Source organism: Numida meleagris, chromosome 12, assembly GCF_002078875.1.
Source record: "Numida meleagris isolate 19003 breed g44 Domestic line chromosome 12, NumMel1.0, whole genome shotgun sequence".
Classification (NCBI taxonomy): domain Eukaryota; kingdom Metazoa; phylum Chordata; class Aves; order Galliformes; family Numididae; genus Numida; species Numida meleagris.
Window position 1 is genome coordinate 6,523,663 of NC_034420.1, and position 19,394 is coordinate 6,543,056.

Below are 19,394 nucleotides of genomic sequence, written 5' to 3' on the forward strand. Positions count from 1 at the left end.
TGTGATAGGATTAGGGAGAAATGCAAGGTTTTCATCTCCCCTCCCCCTAATAAAATCAGGTTAGACTAACACAGGAAATACTTCCCGGGCACAGGGGAAACACTAGATGCTTATAAAAGCTGAATCTTGCCAAATTTTGGAATCCTAGGTTCCACTGTTCCAATGTGTAATTTAGCTGCTTTTAGGGCAGTATAACAAGCAGAATCTCATGATTTCCCAGAGGCAGGGCTAACACAGTCACTTGGACCACTAACAAATTGTTGACCCTCCATTTTCTTTATGCCTGAAGTCAAAACAAATACAGACAGCCTGAAGCCTCCTCAAACCCTCCTGCTTAGGAGCTGGGAGACTGATGTGCAAATAGGATGAGAAGGAAGTGGCAAGTGTAACTTGATGCCATCTCAGTTCCAAGCCCATCCCTCTAGAACTCAAGAGAGAAAAGAATTCTTTTAAGGAGCGCTCAGAGAGCAAGTGAAATGCTTCTGATAGAATAAAGACATCAGCATTTACATCTGTACCAAACTCAATGGCTGGATCCTACAAAAACCTGCCAATACTTGGGCTGACGTGGTGACTCCAAGGTCCAAATGCAGAGTGTACTTTATCCATGAAAAATAGACAGTAACTGTTCTCCTGACAGCTCAAAAAACATAGATCCAGCCTTTGGCCATCAAGCTGTATACTTTTGTTTCTCATTTCCAAACAGTTTATATATGTAACTACAACAAGAGATAGATCAATGTCATCAGATGAATGAAACACATCTTGAAACTGGATATTACCTTCTGTGATAATTCATACCCATATATAATATTGTCACTGTATGTTCATCAGTGTTTCCAAGCAAAGTACCAAGTTAGGAGCTTGATTGTTAATATTTCCAATCACTGATCTTATTCTAAATTAAGTCACTTCACCAATTTGTGAAATACTCACAGATAAAAAGCTATAAAAATTGCAAATGCTCTCTCCCTGTATCCCTCTCTCTCTATATGTGTGTAAATACATGCGTATGTATGCATATTCAAACATTAACATTTGCTCATCGTTCATTTTACTACCTGTCAACATGACACTTTTGTGGTTTTACTACTGTAGTCTCTCTCATCAGTTACCCAAACATCCCTTTGAAGGTTAACAATACTGTGCATGTTTTGATGTGGGAGTCAACATTGTTTATAGTTGATCTAAGCATCTGAACTCTGCTAATGTTATCGTCTTCACTACAGTAACTAAGTCTGATGTAACATAGGAAATACCAACTTTATACTACAGATTATTTACTGAAATTTGTCCCAAAGCAAAATGTTTCCTAACCTTTTAGTCTGAAAATAATTCCTCAACTCCCTGCAAAATTATTCTGCAGATTTACTCCAGAGGTCCAGCTCATTATGCTCCGCTGGAGAGGCAAAGGGTCTGCAAATGAAGAAAAAAACTTCTGCTGTCAGATCTTCAGGTTTTATGTTTTTTTGTGTGTGTGTGTGCAGGATTTTTTGTTTATTTTCTCCTTGCACTTCCCATCATATATAGGGTATCTCAAAAGGAGTTAGGAAGTGTTATATTAATCCTCTACCACTTGGAATTCATTAAGATGTACAGAGATATAGCCCATCAATAATATTATTCTGGTAGGTAAGGTATTAACTGTATCTTTTATTTATGTTGTTGATTGGCTATCATTGCATTTTGATGGATCAGTGTGTCCTGAAGATTGTGCAGATATTGTTCATATTAAAAGTGGCATCATTTTATGATTTATGATGATTTTCAGATGCGTGCAGTTGACTTTGGGCACCAACTTAGGTAGTGGGAATTAAGGATTTGGCCTCTGGTACAATCAGTGGACCACACAAAGGCCAAGTTACATTTCTCAGTGCTTCTAGAGAGTAGATATCAGAGCTAACATCATTTCAGTATCTGAATACTTGACCATGATTCATAAAACTTACCCACCATTAATGCTGGATGTAAGTAATCCTGGATGCAAAATCATCCTGCAGTTCTTGGCCATGGCTTAGAGGGCAAGAAAGCAAAACCAGGTTTTACGCAATGCATTTAAGCATTATAATCTCTGGTTATGATAACAATCTTTGCAGGGAAAAACACTGTTTATTTGTAGCAGATGTAACTGCTCTGCCAAACAAAAATCTAGTAGAATGTTTTCTATTTGAACACATTGTCTCTGAAGAACAGGTTTCTGCATTTTATATCTACAAGCTCAAATCATACAGCAATCTTCCAGAACTGCATCATAATAAATTATCACAAAGGACCAAATTTACATGAGGACACAGCCTGGTGTCAAATGTTTATTTGACACTGTGTGTGTGATAAATCAATCCCACATATTCACTTGTCCCTGAGCACAGACATGATATCTTCACAACAAATGACTTAAAGGTTTTGTGTAGAAAAAGATGTCTTACAAAAAATAATTGAACACAAAAGTGACTGTTCCAAAATGTACTTTCTATATCAGACCAGAATAATACAGCAGTATCCTACTTTGGCAGATGTGTTGTTCATTTACATATAGATTTCCAGATCCCTCTGATTTCCAAGATGTCTTTATCTTTAAGCCCAGTGAAAACCTGGCTCTTCCTTACTATTGAAATTATTTTTCCTGTATATCAAATATTGTATTATACAATACCAAAGAAGGCATAAGGATCCAGTTGAAATAAAAAAGTACTGAACTCTGGTCAAGCCATCTACTTGTTCCCTGCAGCCAAAGCAATTTCTTCCACAGCTGGTAGCACCCCTTTTGGCTTGCAGAAAGAAAAAATGGAAGGGAAGGGGAAGGGCCAAAGTGAAAATATATACACTGCCAATGTCAAGAGATTGCGAAATTATCCCCAGAAAAGATTGCATTTATCTTTTCCCTATCTGGAAGTCCTTTCTGTATCAGCTTGTCATTTATTGTGACATTTTAGACAAGAAAAACGAACAAACAAACAAAAACAACAGCAACAAAACATTCTTGAAGCTAATTTGCTACCTTTCAAGTGGCATAAAACTCGGGGAAGATGTAACACTGGCTTTTATAGGTCACGATAAAGGTATTTCTTAAAGGCAAAAAAAAAAAAAGGGAAACATTGTCTTGGCATCTAAGCTGTCTAGTGATGATTTAGCAGACATTGTTAATTACACATCAACTCATCATTTGATCCTTCGAAAAATCGACGAAATGTTTGAACGGTATGAATTCAACAATGATAACAATAAAAATTTGTTTAAAGTTACAGATATATTTTGTAATAGTAGTAGTAGTAACACTGATAGCATTTTGTTTTTTTCCAAAATTGCCCTAGCATGTTCAAGCACTGGGAAAATCTGTGAATACTGAATTCCTGAGCAAAGTACAGTCCAACAAAAAGTGTTCCACAGATGGTGTTCTAGGCTTTAACACAAGTCAAAATGACACTCTTCCTGAGGCCTAACTTTTAATGTATTTTCTGCTCAACAGGGATATAAATTTATATTCAAACTGAAAGCACCTAGAAATAAAATGATTCTTGCAGAACAGATTCATCTCTTAGAAGAAAGGTAGCTCATTTTTAAGTGGCTATTAGGGTACATATGTTTGTGACTGCATATGGGTGGGTGCGTTTTCCTGTTAGTTTATTAGTTTATTATCTCAGTGACAAAGAAAATTTTGTTCTAGAGCAGGAACTGCCAGTTCTGACCATTTACTTCCAAGCCAAGGGCCTGTGGGTGGAGATTCCAGTTAGAACACCTCGAGGTCTAGTTCTCTTCTAATTCATTTGCAGAAAATATCCACAGATACCCACAGATATTTTGTGAAGGAGTGGTAAGGATGTGTGCTGAAGAGAAATTACACTCTTTAGTTTAGAGATGGTTATTTACTTCTTAATGAAGAGGAAATCTGGTCCTTTTAAAGAGTTTGTATTTAATTGATTCTAAGTGAACATAACAGCAACTGCACAGATCTATCCATTTGTATCAGATCTAAGAAGATAAACTCAAAACTATACTGTACCATATATCCAAATACAGTCCTATCTATTTTGGCAAATGTAATAAATCTAATTATTTATTGTGATATAGCTATATTAATCACTTTGTAATATTAAGTATCACTATTACTCTTGCCTGGCAAATATTGGATGGAGTTAGATTGCATATCATTGTGTACAAGATGGATATCCTAGGTTGGCAAAGTAAGACTTTATTATTTAACTGAGAAAGTATGGTTCAAGCTTTGTTTCAGTGCTATTTATTACAATAAAGATGATTCACACAAGTTGATAGAATAAAAGAAAAATGAGATGAAAAAGGTAAAAATAATAAACCTTTGGACAAAGCCGTCATGCTGGGTCCAACTTCTCAGAGGATTCAACATACTGAATTTTTTAAAAAGCCAAAATATTGTACTGTCTGGGATGTGATTTTATGTTTTTTAGAACTGTTTTAGAGTTTAAGAATTAAAAAGGCAGGGTGTTATCTTCTAAAATATGTATACAGTACTATTTCAGGTTTTTATATAAACTGTACATTTTTTTTCAGTAATATTTTTATTTAAGCTCTTTCATTAGGTTTCTATTCCAAGCCATTGATTTCTGAGCATCTGACTTACAATTCTGGTAGCCTAAATGCAACCATAACACAATCCCAAAATGCTGTGTTTGTTTATATGCTTTGATCTTGTGTTAAAACAGTACAAAAATATGTTTTTGACTATGAGCTCGCTTGCTGTACTTAGATTTACAAGTTTCTGCCAGCAAAAGCTGTAACAAAAGGTACTTCTTTCTATAAATATCTAGTATTCTGTGATCACAAAACCCTTTCAGCAAACTGCATTCCACATATCCCAGCCACTGACCCTGAGAAAGCTTTCCCTTGCTGTAATGCTCAAAGATCCAGCTCCATTACACTAACTCTTCTCTGAAAAAAAATCACCAGCTCAAGATACTTTCTGAGGAACACAATAATGGTTCTTTTCTAAACAACATCATTAATGCCTAAGAGATAACTCCACAAGAGTTTCAGAAAAGTGCTATTTTCAGGACCCATATATAGATATATATTCATGTATGTATTCATCTTAGCAAGGTTTCTTGCACGTAGTATTTTGAGTATGTTTGTATTGGACAAGCTCAGGTCAAAAAACTGTATCCGAACTACAGCTTTCTCCCCATACCTTGTGCTAAATCTCTAAGTTAAAGACCAGTTGCTTTTCAAGAAAGCAGATATAGATATAGCGTTGAGAGACATGGTTTAGTGGGGTTATTGGTGGTAGGTGGATGGTTGGACTAGGTGATCTTGTAGGTCTTTTCCAACCTAGCTAATTCTATGATTCTATGATTCTATGAGACCACCCGAGGAAGGCAGCTCCTCCTTCTGCTAGTCAAGTACTGAAATGAGGGGAAAAGGAATAAACTAGAGTTGTCTTCATTCTCTCATTCCTGAAAGAGTGAGGCACAGCAGACAGGTAGTGGCACTGTTTGTTGCCGTGCAACAGATGGCTGCAGAGGGGCAGTCTGACAAAATGGCGTCTGACAGGGAAGTGTGTATGAAGCAAAAGTGTGTCACTGAATTCTTCCAGAAAAAAATGCACACACTGACATTCATTGATTCTTATTGAATGTGACCAGACAGTGGATGTGAGCACAGTGAGGCAATGGGTGATGTCTTTCAGCAGTGGTCACAGACAAATGAAAGACATGCCATGTTCCAGACAGCCAAGCACAGCTGTCCCACCACTAAATGAAGAACACCTCGATAAGCTTATCCATGCGAATCTGCAGATTACAATCAGGGAACTGCATAAGGAGCTGAATATCAGCTTCAATGCATTGGAAATGATAGTGGTAATGTTGGAATATCTCAAAGTTTGCAGCAAGTGGGTCCCACAAATGCTCACACAAGAGAAAACACCACATGCAAGTTTGTCAGGACGTGCTGAACCAATATAAGGCTGAAGGTGACATTTCTGAAATGCATCATTACCCATGATGAGATGTGGTATCACCACTATGAGCCAGAGCCAAAACCACAGTCCACTGACTGGTGAGATGTGAATTCCCAATGAAGAAAAAGTTCAAGACGCAGCTCTCTGCAGGTAAAGTGATGTGCAGGGTTTTGCGATAGGAAAGGGGTTATCCTTCTGGATTTCCTGGAACCCAAACAAACCATCAACTTTGACCGCCACATTGCAACACTGACTAAGATGAAGGCTCAAACTTCCAGAGTCAGGCCAGAGAAGAAGACAACCTTTCTCTTGCAACACGGTAACCCCAGGCACTGTAATACTTTGAAGACCACGGAGCACACTGCCAATCTTGGCTGGACTGTCCTACCACACCCATGTATAGTCCAGATTTGACACCTTCTGACTTCTATCTCTTTGGGGCAATGAAAGATGGACTGAGTAGGCAACATTTTCCTAGCAACACTGCTGTCATAGCAGCTGTGAAACAGCGTATCAGCAATGCTGGTGCAGCACACAGGCTCTTGTTCATTGCTGGCGAAAATGCATAGCTACTGCTGGTGACTATGTTGAAGAATAGTGTCTTCTAGCTGAAAATTTGCTCTGTCAAATAATGTTATTGTGCTCTTTGTATCTGCTGTAGTTTTCATGGAAATAAATAGCAGGCATTACTTTCAAAGAAACCTACGTACTTTCAGTGGGATGAGTTCAGCTCAATCATTTCCAGTACAACGGTGATCAGTCATCATTCAACCTGTTTACATACTCTTTTTGAGGTTAGCTTTCAGTATGTGCACAGCATAAGAAAACTTCTAACCGCGTGTATTCTTACTGATTAATTATCTTTAGATAATTCAGAAGAAAAAAAAATAAGTCCCGTGGTAGGAACCTTGGAACACTGGAACAATTTGCTGAAGTCAAACAGGTATATAAAGGTCCCATCAATGCTGTTTCCAGTGACTGATAGAGAAGCGCTGTATATAAACTGTAGCTGAAGGCTTATATTAAAAAATTGACTGCAATTAAACAAAAGAGAATTTTTCAGATAAGCTTTTAAACATAAAAGTAAAAAGGTGATATCTTTTTATCTGTAAGAACCCATAGAAATTCATTCCTTTAGTATGTTAAAGGGCAGTGAAACATTTGAAGCCTTCTAAATAAAAGATGCATTTTTAATGATTTAGATGACAAAAAAAAAAAAGAGGAAAACAACACATTTTAAAGGTAATGATAAATTAGGCATATGAGATAAAAAGCAAATGGAGAAAAAATAATGGGAAATGGGGAGTATTGCTTACAAGATCAAAAGAAAATGAAGAAAAAAAGTGATTTCCTAGGATGTTATATAAAGTCTATAGCTTCTTTTCATCTCTCCCTCTTAAGTTCAGTTTTCTGACATGAAAGTCCACTGCTAAGTAATGATTTTCAGGATCGTATTTCTAAAATAAACTTACTGCGTTTCACAGTATTTGGTCTGGCATTACTTACAACATACTCAGAACTGTAACTGCATCAGAAATCTCTTCAGATCGGTGGGTCTGCAAGAGACTTATCATGCATTTATTTCCCTTATTTCCCTTCCCTGATTGTTTTCTTGCCTTTTTTTTTTTTTTTTTTGATAGTAAATATTAGCATCATCCTATTACACTACCATCTTTAGCACCTATAAATTATACGGACTTTTTAATAATAAAAATTAGTTCCAAATCATTCTTTTTCCACAGAAATGTAGGTTGTATGATGATCTCAGCTGCAGTCTTGATTTGAGCTTCTACACATATTAACAGATTTCCTCACAGTTATAAGTTTTCAAGAACACTGTTGCCCCCAAATATATAGTGCTATAGTTCTATATCATCCATGTGTCACTCAGTAAGTCATATGTATAGTGAAAGAAATATTTCCCCTATTGGCTGCCACAGTTTATTTGTTCATATGAAATGAGGCTTCAGGAGCTGCTATGACTCCATGCAGTAACAGGACGATAAGAAATTATACTAATTCAGTATTTTACTTTCTTCAGCACTATAAAGCTTTCAGAATTGGGACTGAAAACACGAAATATCTCTGAAGGCCTGCCATATAGACATGTGACAGCATCAGGCTGAAATCTGGGGTCTGGGTACACTGCTAGCTAAAACCAGCCTGAGAAAAGCTATAGTTATTATTTCTTTTACATTGAAGAAAAAAAAAAATTGGGGGTGCCCACTTTGTAGACTGTGTGCTCTGTACACTTTCTGCTGGCAAAAGAAAAAAGGAAAAAAAAAAGCACAAAAAGATCCCTTTAGATCTTCAGTGTAAATGAAACTAATTTTAGAGCAGAAATAACTGCAAAAATACAGACATTTAAATAAATGTAAACATATAAAACACTATAATGTCTAGTCAGGTTAGGATAATGATTAACAATGGTAATTATTAAACAATCGTGCTGTTATTAAAATTGATAACATCATAATCATGATTAGGTGGCACTGCTTATTTTGAAGTCTGAAGGCCTTGCAATGTGTGCTCTATTATTCCAAAGGCTTGGACTAAATCAAATACTAAGTTATATATTAATAAAAACTAAAGCAAGACAAGAAAAATGGAATTAAAATAACTACTATAAGACTTGTTTTTGACAATACCTTGTATCTACTACCACTGTCAAATACATAAGATCAGGTAGAAATTAAAATGGGAGAATCCCCAAATTTGTCCAGTTGAAAATGAAGTGGTACTGATCTGCTAGTGAACTGACACTGCAAGAAAACTTTAGACAGAGTACTTTTTAGGTATTGGGTTAATTTTACACACTCCCATTATTTTAGAAAGATGTCTCAGAAGCTAAAACCAAGATCTTAAAACTTTTGAGCTATTTCTTTCAGCATATATTGATTTAATGCTTTGTACTTTTCCCAGAGAAAAAGCCAAGAAACTAATGGACTGTACACTTTCCTATTTGTCAGACGATGTCAACAACAGGGATCTCAGTATGTATCCAGGAATAAATGCTAATTTGATGCTTTTATGTCTGTATGTCTAGCAGCAGACACCAGTATCCTTATTTAAATTAGTCATTCAAAATAAAGTGGCTGAATTTTTTCAGAGATGCTTTTTAATTAAGTTTCGTATAATTTCAGAGCAACACCCTCAGCAACAGAAGCAACACGTTGTGCCTCTGAGGTAGCGTGTTTGCATAACCACAGGCAGAAGGGCACTTCTTTCCTTCTTTCTTTCTTCATTAATAATTCATCGAACCCTAAGAAACAGATTTGAAGAAAAACTCAGAGAGGTGGGGCTAAGCTCACAAGTTCACATCTAAAACTGAAATTTCCCAGTCCTCAGTGGGAAGTCAAAAATTCAGAAATTTTAACTTGTTTTAAAGCTAATTAGCCTAATGTCTCTGACATTAGCTTTTACAAGTGAAATTTCTTTCTTTCTAGTCTTGAAATAGATAAGCTTACCCTGCGGCCCAGAGTTTGGCTTTGAAGCGCCCAGGCATGGAAACAGGCAGCTGCCCTAGCACTTCTCTGAGTATTTTTGCCCTGAAGGATGTGAAAAAGCAACGCTGCGCCCCCGTACTGCCAGCTCCCACACGTCTCCACCAAAGCTTCACTGCTGGGAGGGAGAGCAGAAAGTGGCCTTTTATTGCAGCAGACTGTATTGTTGAGATATCAAGGGATTTAATTAAAAGCCACAGGTTATGATGCATTAAAAGGTGCGCTCTTTATAATGTTCCATATGAAGGTAAATCTATTCTTATTCTCAATTAAACATTGATATTTGAAACTGCTCCATTTGGTTAGGTTTCCTAGGTGTTCCAGGCTTCTGCTGCACGGCGGAAATGGAATATATGGACAGCCTTCCCAGTGAGGAGAAAAAATGCTTAACACTGTTTGAAAGAGACAACAGATGGAGAGACTGTTTCTCAAAATAATCCTCCCTAGTGGACGTTGAAGTCACAATCCTGCAGAAAGACAGGGGGGAAAATTTCTCTTGCAACATCTGTGATAGGCAATCCTGGGAAAACAAATAAATTAGCCTCTTTTAAATGACAGATGACCGCACACGACCCAGAGTTATTTATATATGACAACATGTTTGCTTATTTGCATCCTTTCATTTTGTTTATGGATGGTTTAACTGAATTTTCAGATATGTTTTGTCAGATCACGTTCCCAACCCTGGTTCTTTTACATTGTTCAAAGTAGGGACAGAAAATGTGCTTAAGCAGCTGGGGATTTCTTGGCATCAGCATCCCAAAGGTAATACCAGCCAAGTTTAGGCCAGCTTTTTTTTGCCACTTATTCTTATCCTTCTCCCCAGCATAGAAAGCAAAATGCTAAAATAGAAAATTCTCCCTCCACCTTTTTTTTTTTTTTTTGCTCAAAATGTCATCCACATATGCAAATATTTCTCATCATTTCTGTTCTCCTTTTGGCAGTGAATAAACTATTAAACTGTAAAACTTTACAGTTTTTTTAGTTCTATCTCCATTCATTTTTAGCGTAATTAAATATTTTTTTCTTTATTCCATTTGTTGATCTGGGCAGTGTATCCTATATTTCTCTGTAGCGTCTAGAAGCTAATTATAATACTCATTCTCCTTTGTAACATTCATTACAGCTGCTCTCTAACATTTTGGTTCTGTGTTTATTAGTAGATTTTTTTTTCCACAGTTCTTTTTCAAGTCTTGCTATTTCCAGAATTTGAATATTCATTGTTTGATTGAGTCTATTAAATTGTATAGAAATAAATATGGGTTTTCCCTGTAGCAAAATGTCACAGAATGAGTTTCGGTACTGCTAAAATGAGTTAAACTGAGGGAATGCAACAAAAACAAAAAAGAATGCTGGAAATAGGAATAAGAACAGATGGCCTAAGTTAGCATTTTTAGATTTTGATATTACATAAAGTGGTAGGAGGAAAACTAAAAAGGTCAATAGCAAGCTTTTCAATAGTAGAAGGATTCTGTTGATACTCTCTTATCCAAGCTCACGTACAGTAATGAAGTAAATAGATAGCCTTTTAAATGGTAGTTATTTTCTCTGTGTTGTGTGGAAATGGAAAATCTCATTGCTGAAGCCACCAGTTTCAACGTGAAAATAGTTTATCTGTTAAACTGGGATTGCAAAGATTTCTATAACTGTGACTACTTGCTTTTTGTGGCTTTTTAAGGCTTCTGCATTTATTTGAAAGAAAATACTAATCAATTACTTTACATGATCAGATCTGCACTATGCATCCACACATTAAATTCACAGCAATAACCATCAGAGACGCTCTGCCACTACGAGTCCGAAGGAAAGACGAGTGTCTCCTAGTTCCTGGCTCGAAGCTGTTTACCGCACTTCATGCCTCATTTCTCCAATATCAAACACTTTATTTGGGAGCTCAGTTACTATCCAAAATTTTGTAACATTGCCAAGGAACTTCCACTTGAATTCAGGATGCATTTTTTATTGTGTGAAAAGAAAACCAGAGTAGACTCACTTGTGTAATCTATGCTGTGAAACACAGTGGCTGTAATGAGACAAAAGCTTTTCCTTTTTTTTATAATGTAAAATGTAAACTGGACAGATTCTCAGATAATTGCCAATGGCATCATATTGAAACACAAACTATACATACAAGATTAAATAGTGTAGGTCACATACAAAATGGAAAAGGTGATACAGTGATGGTGAAAATAGTCTAGGGTTATGGTTAATAACCTCTTGGACAAATTTAAAGCGAAATATTTTAGTTGTCAACATGAATGAGATATTTAGAAGTATAAGCTGGGGCTTTGAAAAGATATTGAATTACTGGAAATATTTGAAACCACGCTCATGGGACAACGTAACTTGTCTTGAGGTGAGACATACTAAAAATCTCATCTGTTTGTTTTATGCAAAAGAAAGTTAAAAAGGGAGAGTATATGAAAATCTACAAATGTTCAGAAGGAGAAGGGGAAAATTCTGATAGGAGAGGCTTTTAAATTGTGCAGGTGAAAGATTCAATGATAGGAAGCTGAAGTCATTCCACTTTTTTACTGAAAGCAAAGCATAATATAATGATGTGGATAATTAACAAACCAATAATTTATCTTAAGCACAGTAATGATTCTTTTTTGCTACTATGTATCTTCATCTTTTTTCAAGATGATGTCTGTGAAGCAAAAAAACAGGAATATTACTAAGATTTCACCTATTCGTTTTTTATGTATTTTTTTTATTTTGCTAAATTACAAAAATATATATTATCCACTATAATGCCATATCAAAGAAGCATTCCCAGGATTTTTATTTACTTCATATTATGTAGCAGGCAGCTCAGAAAATATTGGAATAAATTTTTCAAAATAACCTGATAATAGGAGACTTCCTAAATCCCAGAAACTAATCATGTGTTCGTGAATTTGTTCTAGAGGATACAAGACAGAGTTTTGATCATTTTATTGCTCAGGTACCTATCTAAACTACTTTGGATCCTGCTTATAGAACTGAATCCTACCTACAACTTGAAATTATTTTCTCGAAATTTGTTGGAAAGGTTCATCAGTGCCAGATCCTGTATTTTAACTGACAAATTTGTAGATACTTTGTTAATTTTACTAAGTAAGGAAGAATTTATCTGATAAAAATTAAACACGTGAAGCATACTTTGGTGATTCAGATTTGAGAGGGAGAGCTTTTTGTTACATCAGAACAGTGTGTTAACAAAGATTATGCCTTCCATGACAGTGGAAACTGCACTAGCAACAACCCACAGCGCTCTGAAAGCTGCGCTGATTTCAGGGGAAATGACACATTACCTACCAGCCTCCTTCACAAGTCCTCAGCACTTCAGGTGAGCATTCCATCTGCACAGAATGCCCAGGATGGGCTGCCTTTCCCATCTTGGTGCACTTTCTTACTGAGTGTCTGAGGGCATCTCTTTTTCTGCAGGATGGTCAGGAATTTACTGACCAGTGATTTACCCCTTAATGCCTCCACTTCCCAAGAAGAGGAGCTTAGGTCTGTGTCACACCATTCAGGGCTGCCCTGGCTGCCCCACCTTACACTGCTGCCCACAGGGGCCAGTGAGGCCCAACAGCCCTATGGAGCCCTGGCAGGCCTGGCAAGCAAGGACGAAGTTATCAGCGAAAACCCCAGATGAAAGTGGAGCATTTGCTTATTTGTTTTCTGACTTAATTGCATTTGTACTGTGAGGAGTAACTATTACACAAAACAAAGAGAGCAGGTAAAAATCTGCTTGTCAGAGATGTGTATTTGCTTCAGTTTTTAATATTTTAATGAGGTTAAGTACTAACTGAAACGAAGTTTATTTTATGTATCAGAACACATCCTGCATTTCAGGGACTTCTCTTACATGCATTAGTGGATGTTTGCAGCAGTTTAATCAGTGATGAATGAAACCGTGTTTGATATTAAGATTTTGAGGGGAAAAAAAGCGCTCACTTTGTAGGCAGTCCCAGCTTAACAAAGCATGAACAGGTTCAGATTAGTGGGATTACACGGGGACATGAGGTGCTCACTTTCATTTTTGACTGGATTTGGACCTGCATTCCTGCTTGACAGAGAAGGCTACAATCTGAAATGTTTTTTTGAAGCACTATACTCTTCAGAGGTGTGCAATGGGTGCTGGGCAATCAGGAACATCAGGGATCTCTTGCTGACAGCATCTGAGCTGCATCAAGGTCCCAGAGACTGAATGACTGGGGTCAAGAGTTACTTGGCAAAACATAATTGCCTCCACTTAAAATCAAAGATCACTTTAGGTCCTCCAGTCCTTTCCTGAGTCTGGAAAAATGCACTGAAAATATAAATAGAACAGACGACAAAGAAAGGGGAAAGGAAATCATTTCCAAAATATGCATTTACCTACCCCAAAGATGTGCACTGTAGTGAATTTACTGAGCCACAAAACAGAATCAGTCTTTAGATGGTAAAATTTAATATTGGTGTCAGATGATCTTCACTCATTTACTAGCTAAGAAACTTTTCTTGCTTATTCATTTAGTACGTTTTCTCCCTATTCCTGTATAATTTTTATACAAGTATAAAACATATTTCACTGTCCAATTTAGTTTGTCTACAATGCATCTTTCCAATTAGAAAAGACCCAAGCAGCTGTTCAGAATATAGCCATAAAGCTCTTTATGGCTGCACCTATCTCATATGGAAAATTAGTTTCATTATATTCACAGCTTTCAGCAAAGTAATGCTCCCTCACATTACAAGTAGCCACTTTCCTTTACCGTTTGATGTCTGCCATTCAAAGAATGTCATTTACAATAAGCTAGTCAAAATGTCATAGTAATCAAAGTAACTTCTATGAGCAACTGTGGTGGGTCAGGTTCATCTGTGCAAAAAGGAATGCATGAATAATTGATTTATGTCATTCTGTGTTTTTGTTTGTTTGCTTTTATAGTTGTGTAATATTATGCTCTAACTGAACACCTTCAAGGGAGTATTTTCCAACAGACACTGGATCCTTACACTACATAATTTCTTATGATAACATGATACTAAAGAGTACTGTGAATGAAGCTCATCATTAGCAGATTTAGCTGCCTGAAGAAGTTGTCTCTTTACCATTATTTTTTTCCAGGAAAAAATTCAAAAATCATTTCCTCTGGGTTGCCCAGAGAGCTGTGGGTGCCCCATCTCTAAAGATGCCCAAGGCCCTGGCCAGGGCCCTGGGCAGCGTGATCTGGAGTTGGAACTCAGTGACCTTTAAGGTCCTCTCCAACCCAAGCCATTCCATGAGTCTATGAAACTTCCTCCGTCGGTGAGCTCTCAGTTGTTTTCCCTCTCCGTACAGAGGAGCTGCTCCTGTGCAGAGCTGTCTCGCTGCAGCACAGCCCACTTGCCAGCAGTTCCCCACATCCCAGGAGCCAGCCCTGAGCAGCAACAGAGGCCCAGCCCAAGGCCTCCCTTCCTCTGCCACCAACCGGCCTCCCTGGAGATGTCCCTGGAGCTCCAGGGGAACTGCTGTGCAATGGGCTGAAGTAATCCCTTGTGTTATCTCCTTCAGCTGCGTAGGAAACCCTGCCAGCAGCGTCAATCCTTCTATCAGGAGAAGAGCTCGGCACGAGAATCGCCATTTTAGCGAGGACCTCACCAAGACCGACTGCGACGAGGGATCCTGGCAGAGAGGTAAACAGAACCAACCCCCAAAACCGTGGCTTGACCTGCCGGGCAGAACCGTTTGTTCAGCGCGGCAGCTCCACCCTGAGCGGACAACAGCCGTGTTTGTGCCGCCCCGGGTGCTGACATGGTGTGGGTAGAGCCGGGAGCGACGGCAGCCAACCCCTGCCTGTGTAACAGCAGCCGTTAGGGAGCGCTGCCAACGGGACGCGCAAACGGGGCGTGCCTGGCAGTTAGCGCGGGCAGGGAGCAGAGGCAGCGCGGGGCAGGGAGGGGACTCTCCTCTCTTCCTCCTCTCACCACACCTCCCTTCCCATCGCTCTCACCTCCCCAGGCTGGGGAACAAGGGCTCTCAGCCCTGTACGGGTGGGTGCTGCACACCTCTGCACAGACCAAGTTCACTGGCCTGCTGCAGGATGACCTTAAGGAACAGCTGTTCCCTCCTGGGGTGATCTGCCTTCAGCGAGCTGGGACATGCCCTGCCCCAGAGCTCTGCAGGTCTGTTGGACACAGTCTTGGGGGAGAGTGATGGGAGGCTCAAATCTCTGGCCTCTGACAGCTGCAGGGGATCTGCCAGGAAGCGTGCAGAGACATGCATGCTCAGGCTGTGGTGGCCACAGACTGCTGGTGAGCCTTGTTGGACCGGGTACATCAAGTCTGGGAAATATCCACATGTAGCATTGCTTCCCGTGCTAGTTGCTGGGTCTTCACGGCCCCTTCCTCTGGGATGCACTGGAGGAGGGCTGCATGGGAGAGCGGGGCTGGGAGGAGGCCCCACCTCCCTATCCAACTCTGCAGAAAGAGGCATGGAGGGTGGAGGCAGGCATTGGTGGGCCTGGTGTGAGGAAGGAGGGGAGCTCTGCACTGTCCACTGTGACTCAGGCACATGGAGCCTGAGGGGGATGAGAGCCTGTGTCCCTGGCAGGGAATACCTGATTCCCCCATAAATGTGCCCCAGGCTGATCTGCAGCTTTGTGATGCTGAACCTACATGTGTAGCACATTCCCTCTGCACAAATGACCATTTTATCAGGAGGATGTATCTTGCAGCTTCTGAGAGGTACCTTTCTGCGTTTCATTACAGGGGACCTGCTCTGTTTACCATTCCGGTGGGTTAGTGCCTGGTGGCAGCCCAAGCTGGGAAACCAGGCAGATGTTGGGACCAAGGAGTCCCTCACCTATGTGAAGCTTTGTGACAGCTTGCCTCTCAGATCCTGTGCTGACCCCAGCTCCGTGCATTGTAGCCCGACAGAAGAGGGAAGAACTCACTGTTTTGGCCAGAACATGTTCATTGTTCTAGAAAAGAATCATATTCTGAACTACAGTATTCCTGCTGGTACTGGTAGCAGGGACACAAGAAGTGGTCAGGCTGAGGTGAATCCAAAGAAACGTGGATGTCTGGAGAAGAGCCACCATCAACAGGAGAGCTGCTGGGACATGCTTTTAGAGGTGAGGCATCTGCACTCATGTTGCTGTAAAGCTGAGTGAACTCTGGTGCAGAGGTGCTGGGGCACGGACTGAGGCTGTTGTTGATTGTCTCGTCTTCTTGGGTAAGAGTGTCATTTTGTTTCTTCTTTTGATGCTGCATCTCCAGTTTGATCTTCTCCAGTCGAGGCAGCATCAGTGTTAGCTTGTCCCGGTGCTCCCTCTTCACTCTCTTCCGTTCTGTAAGGATGGATTTCAGAAAATACTACTGATTATGTGGGAATTAAGAAGCCAGTTTAAAAAAATCTTACAACAGGAATTCAGCAGAGTACTGTCAACAGCTGACTTGGCCATCCAGGATACCATAACTTCAGGGGTTTCATTGCCAATTGCAGCAATAAAGACTTTTGGGGAAAAGCCAACTCACAGCTCTCTTTTCTTCTGGAGCAGTTTGTTAACTAAAAGCATCAGACGCAAAGACAGCAGCGCCATCGGGACCACAAAAGACATTGTACTGTACAACCGCTGACGTTTGTCACTGACTGCCTTTGTATTTTTCCCAGAGTCTGCCCCTAGAGGAAAAGAGAAAATTCAACATGATATCATGTTCTGTACTACACATAACCTCACTGTTTGCTTCACATGCCCAAAAGATCTTCTCATGCAGTGGTGAGTTCCTCCATCTGTGGTGTCTTAGCAACAAAGGACAAGAAGGATCACAGTGAGAGGCTGCACCGATGCTGCCCCGATCTGTTCCTCCAGACTGTGGGCTAGAGCTGGGTGTTGGGAGTCCAGCTCCCCATCCAAGGGGAGCAGAGCTGAAGGAAAAATGCTCATGCTTTCCCAAGCATACATCTCCTGAGCGCTCTCCCAGGATGTCCCCCAGGCTAGAAGTTAGACTCCAGCCTAGCAGCAGCAGAGGGAAAGCTGGCCCCAGGGCAGCATGGTCTGCATTACAGCCCTCAAGTAGTCTAGTTCTTAAAAGGGAGCATTCCTAATGTTCCAGAGACCCTGGGAACTGGGTACAGTGGCAAGCTGAAAATGTCTAAGCACTCCACAGAGGACTACAAGCATCTCTCTAGCGTACTGGTGGCACTGATCTCCACACACCAGGGACAACAGCCATTCCTCACGAGCCATTCCTGGCTTCTTCTGCAGCACTTGCTCTGTACTGACACATTCAGGTTTAGTGGCTGACATGAGGGCTGGCGGGGGCCAGGGTCTACTAACACACAGGGATTCTGGTTTGTGACACTGGCTGGCCAGGGAACAGCACTTACATGGCATGCTAGTTGCGTGCATTGCCTTTCTTTTTACACCAGAAACTGACGGCATGCGACGGCTTCCTTCCTTCTGCATAGTTTCTGCAGATGTATCTTTAAAAAGAAAGCATGAGAGCTGGATTATGTGTTCCTCATCAGGAGAATGCTGTCTTCAGGCGGCAGGTCTTCTACAAATACATCAATAAAGTTTAAGAGAAAAAGATTTGGGACTCACCAGATGCTGCCTGCGCCAGTTCCTTCAACATTTTCTCCAAGGCTTCTGATTTCTTTGGGGATTTTTTTCCTCTTCTAGCTGTATAATGTGCTCTCTGAGTACCTTAACATGAAGTATGAAGTTAAATTTTGCCCCCAAAGAATACAGATAAGCAGTGCTTATTTTGTTAAGTCAATAAAGATTGACTGCCTACCCCTTGGATGCCAGCTTGGATCCAGCACAGGAGGCCGCGGAAGACCTGGAAAAGCCTTCTCGGGGGGCACATCTGTAACTAAACATGAGAACATAAGAAGTTCCCATCATGTACTGTGATCAATATCAACATAACTGAATAGCAGAACCTATCACGGATCATGCAGTGACAGGACACACACATGCAGGTCTAAATTTTCACACCTGCAGAGACACCTGTCTCAAATTTGGCCTGAAAGCTCTCAAAGGAAGTAAAAAGCCACATATCCATGTGATCTCCTGGAGGTTCAGCACTGAAATGCAGCTGGAAAGCTGGATAACCATCACCTACTGCCACATCTTTGAACAAACACAGGACAGAGACTCTCCAGTGAACTATGTCATTACAATTCTTCTGATCAAAATAACAGCAAATGCAGTTCAAGCACAAGGTTGTTCTACAGCACTCATCTCTCTCTTCTACTGATGAGCATCTTTCAAAGAGTTACCTGCACTAGCAACACACTGGTACAAAACTAATCACATGTGGAGATGTCAGGAGCTCCCTGGAGCCCACACCAGCTTTAAATTTAACCTCAATATGCCAGCTGGTTTTTAGCTGGTGCTGGAAGCAGCAAAGGACTGCAGTGGCTCACAAGGACATTTTCACAAGGCGCTTGGCAAATCACCAAGCTTGACCTGTTCTTACTCTACTCTTTTCCGTGTCTGTGCATTGGTCAAGGAAAGGTGATGTCGCAGTGCTACAATTAATAGACCCCAAAGAACCAGGATCCCATCCCGGGGAGAGAGACACAATCACAGATGCTGTGGAGTCAACTCTCGTTTACTGGAACTTTCGCACTGTGCCAATCAGCATGCATCCCCCTACCGTTTTTACCCGCCTCAAGGTGAAGTTAAATTTCACATGAAAAGAACACTGAAATGCTTATTTATTGAAGCAGCTTACCCTCAGAATCACCCTGAGGCTCACGGGGAGGATTAGACCAAGAAACTCTGTACTCATCACCAACAAGGACAGCTGTAAGCAAGCACAAAGGAGAAATGTTCCCAGTGTATGTTGTGATCTCCTTCATCCTTAGCGACCTGTCATGAAGTGGCTGGGTAATGACAGGGGATGTAGATGTGGGTCTGTAAAGTCAATAAAAATTGACTGCCTACCCTTGGGATGCCTGCTTGGATCCATCACAGGAGGCCGTGGAAGGGCTGGAAAAG

The 19,394-nt window shown here is 40.2% G+C and overlaps 1 protein-coding gene across 2 annotated transcripts in view; it reads right to left on the reverse strand.

Annotated features, from left to right (window-relative positions):
* Positions 10,836-19,394, reverse strand: part of LOC110405524 — a 10,949-nt gene continuing 2,390 nt past the window's right edge. The window contains exons 1-7 of one of the 2 annotated variants that reach the window (XM_021410887.1): positions 19,341-19,388; positions 19,129-19,200; positions 18,184-18,261; positions 17,991-18,092; positions 17,774-17,869; positions 16,921-17,065; positions 10,836-16,733 (exon numbers count right to left, since the gene is read on the reverse strand). In XM_021410887.1, coding sequence (XP_021266562.1) covers positions 16,628-16,733; positions 16,921-17,065; positions 17,774-17,869; positions 17,991-18,092; positions 18,184-18,261; positions 19,129-19,200; positions 19,341-19,365 — 624 coding nt within the window. In that variant the 5' untranslated portion in view covers positions 19,366-19,388 and the 3' untranslated portion in view covers positions 10,836-16,627. Of the gene's footprint in view, positions 16,734-16,920; positions 17,066-17,773; positions 17,870-17,990; positions 18,093-18,183; positions 18,262-19,128; positions 19,201-19,340; positions 19,389-19,394 lie in introns of those variants that run through there. The other variant, XM_021410886.1, reaches the window with a different exon arrangement.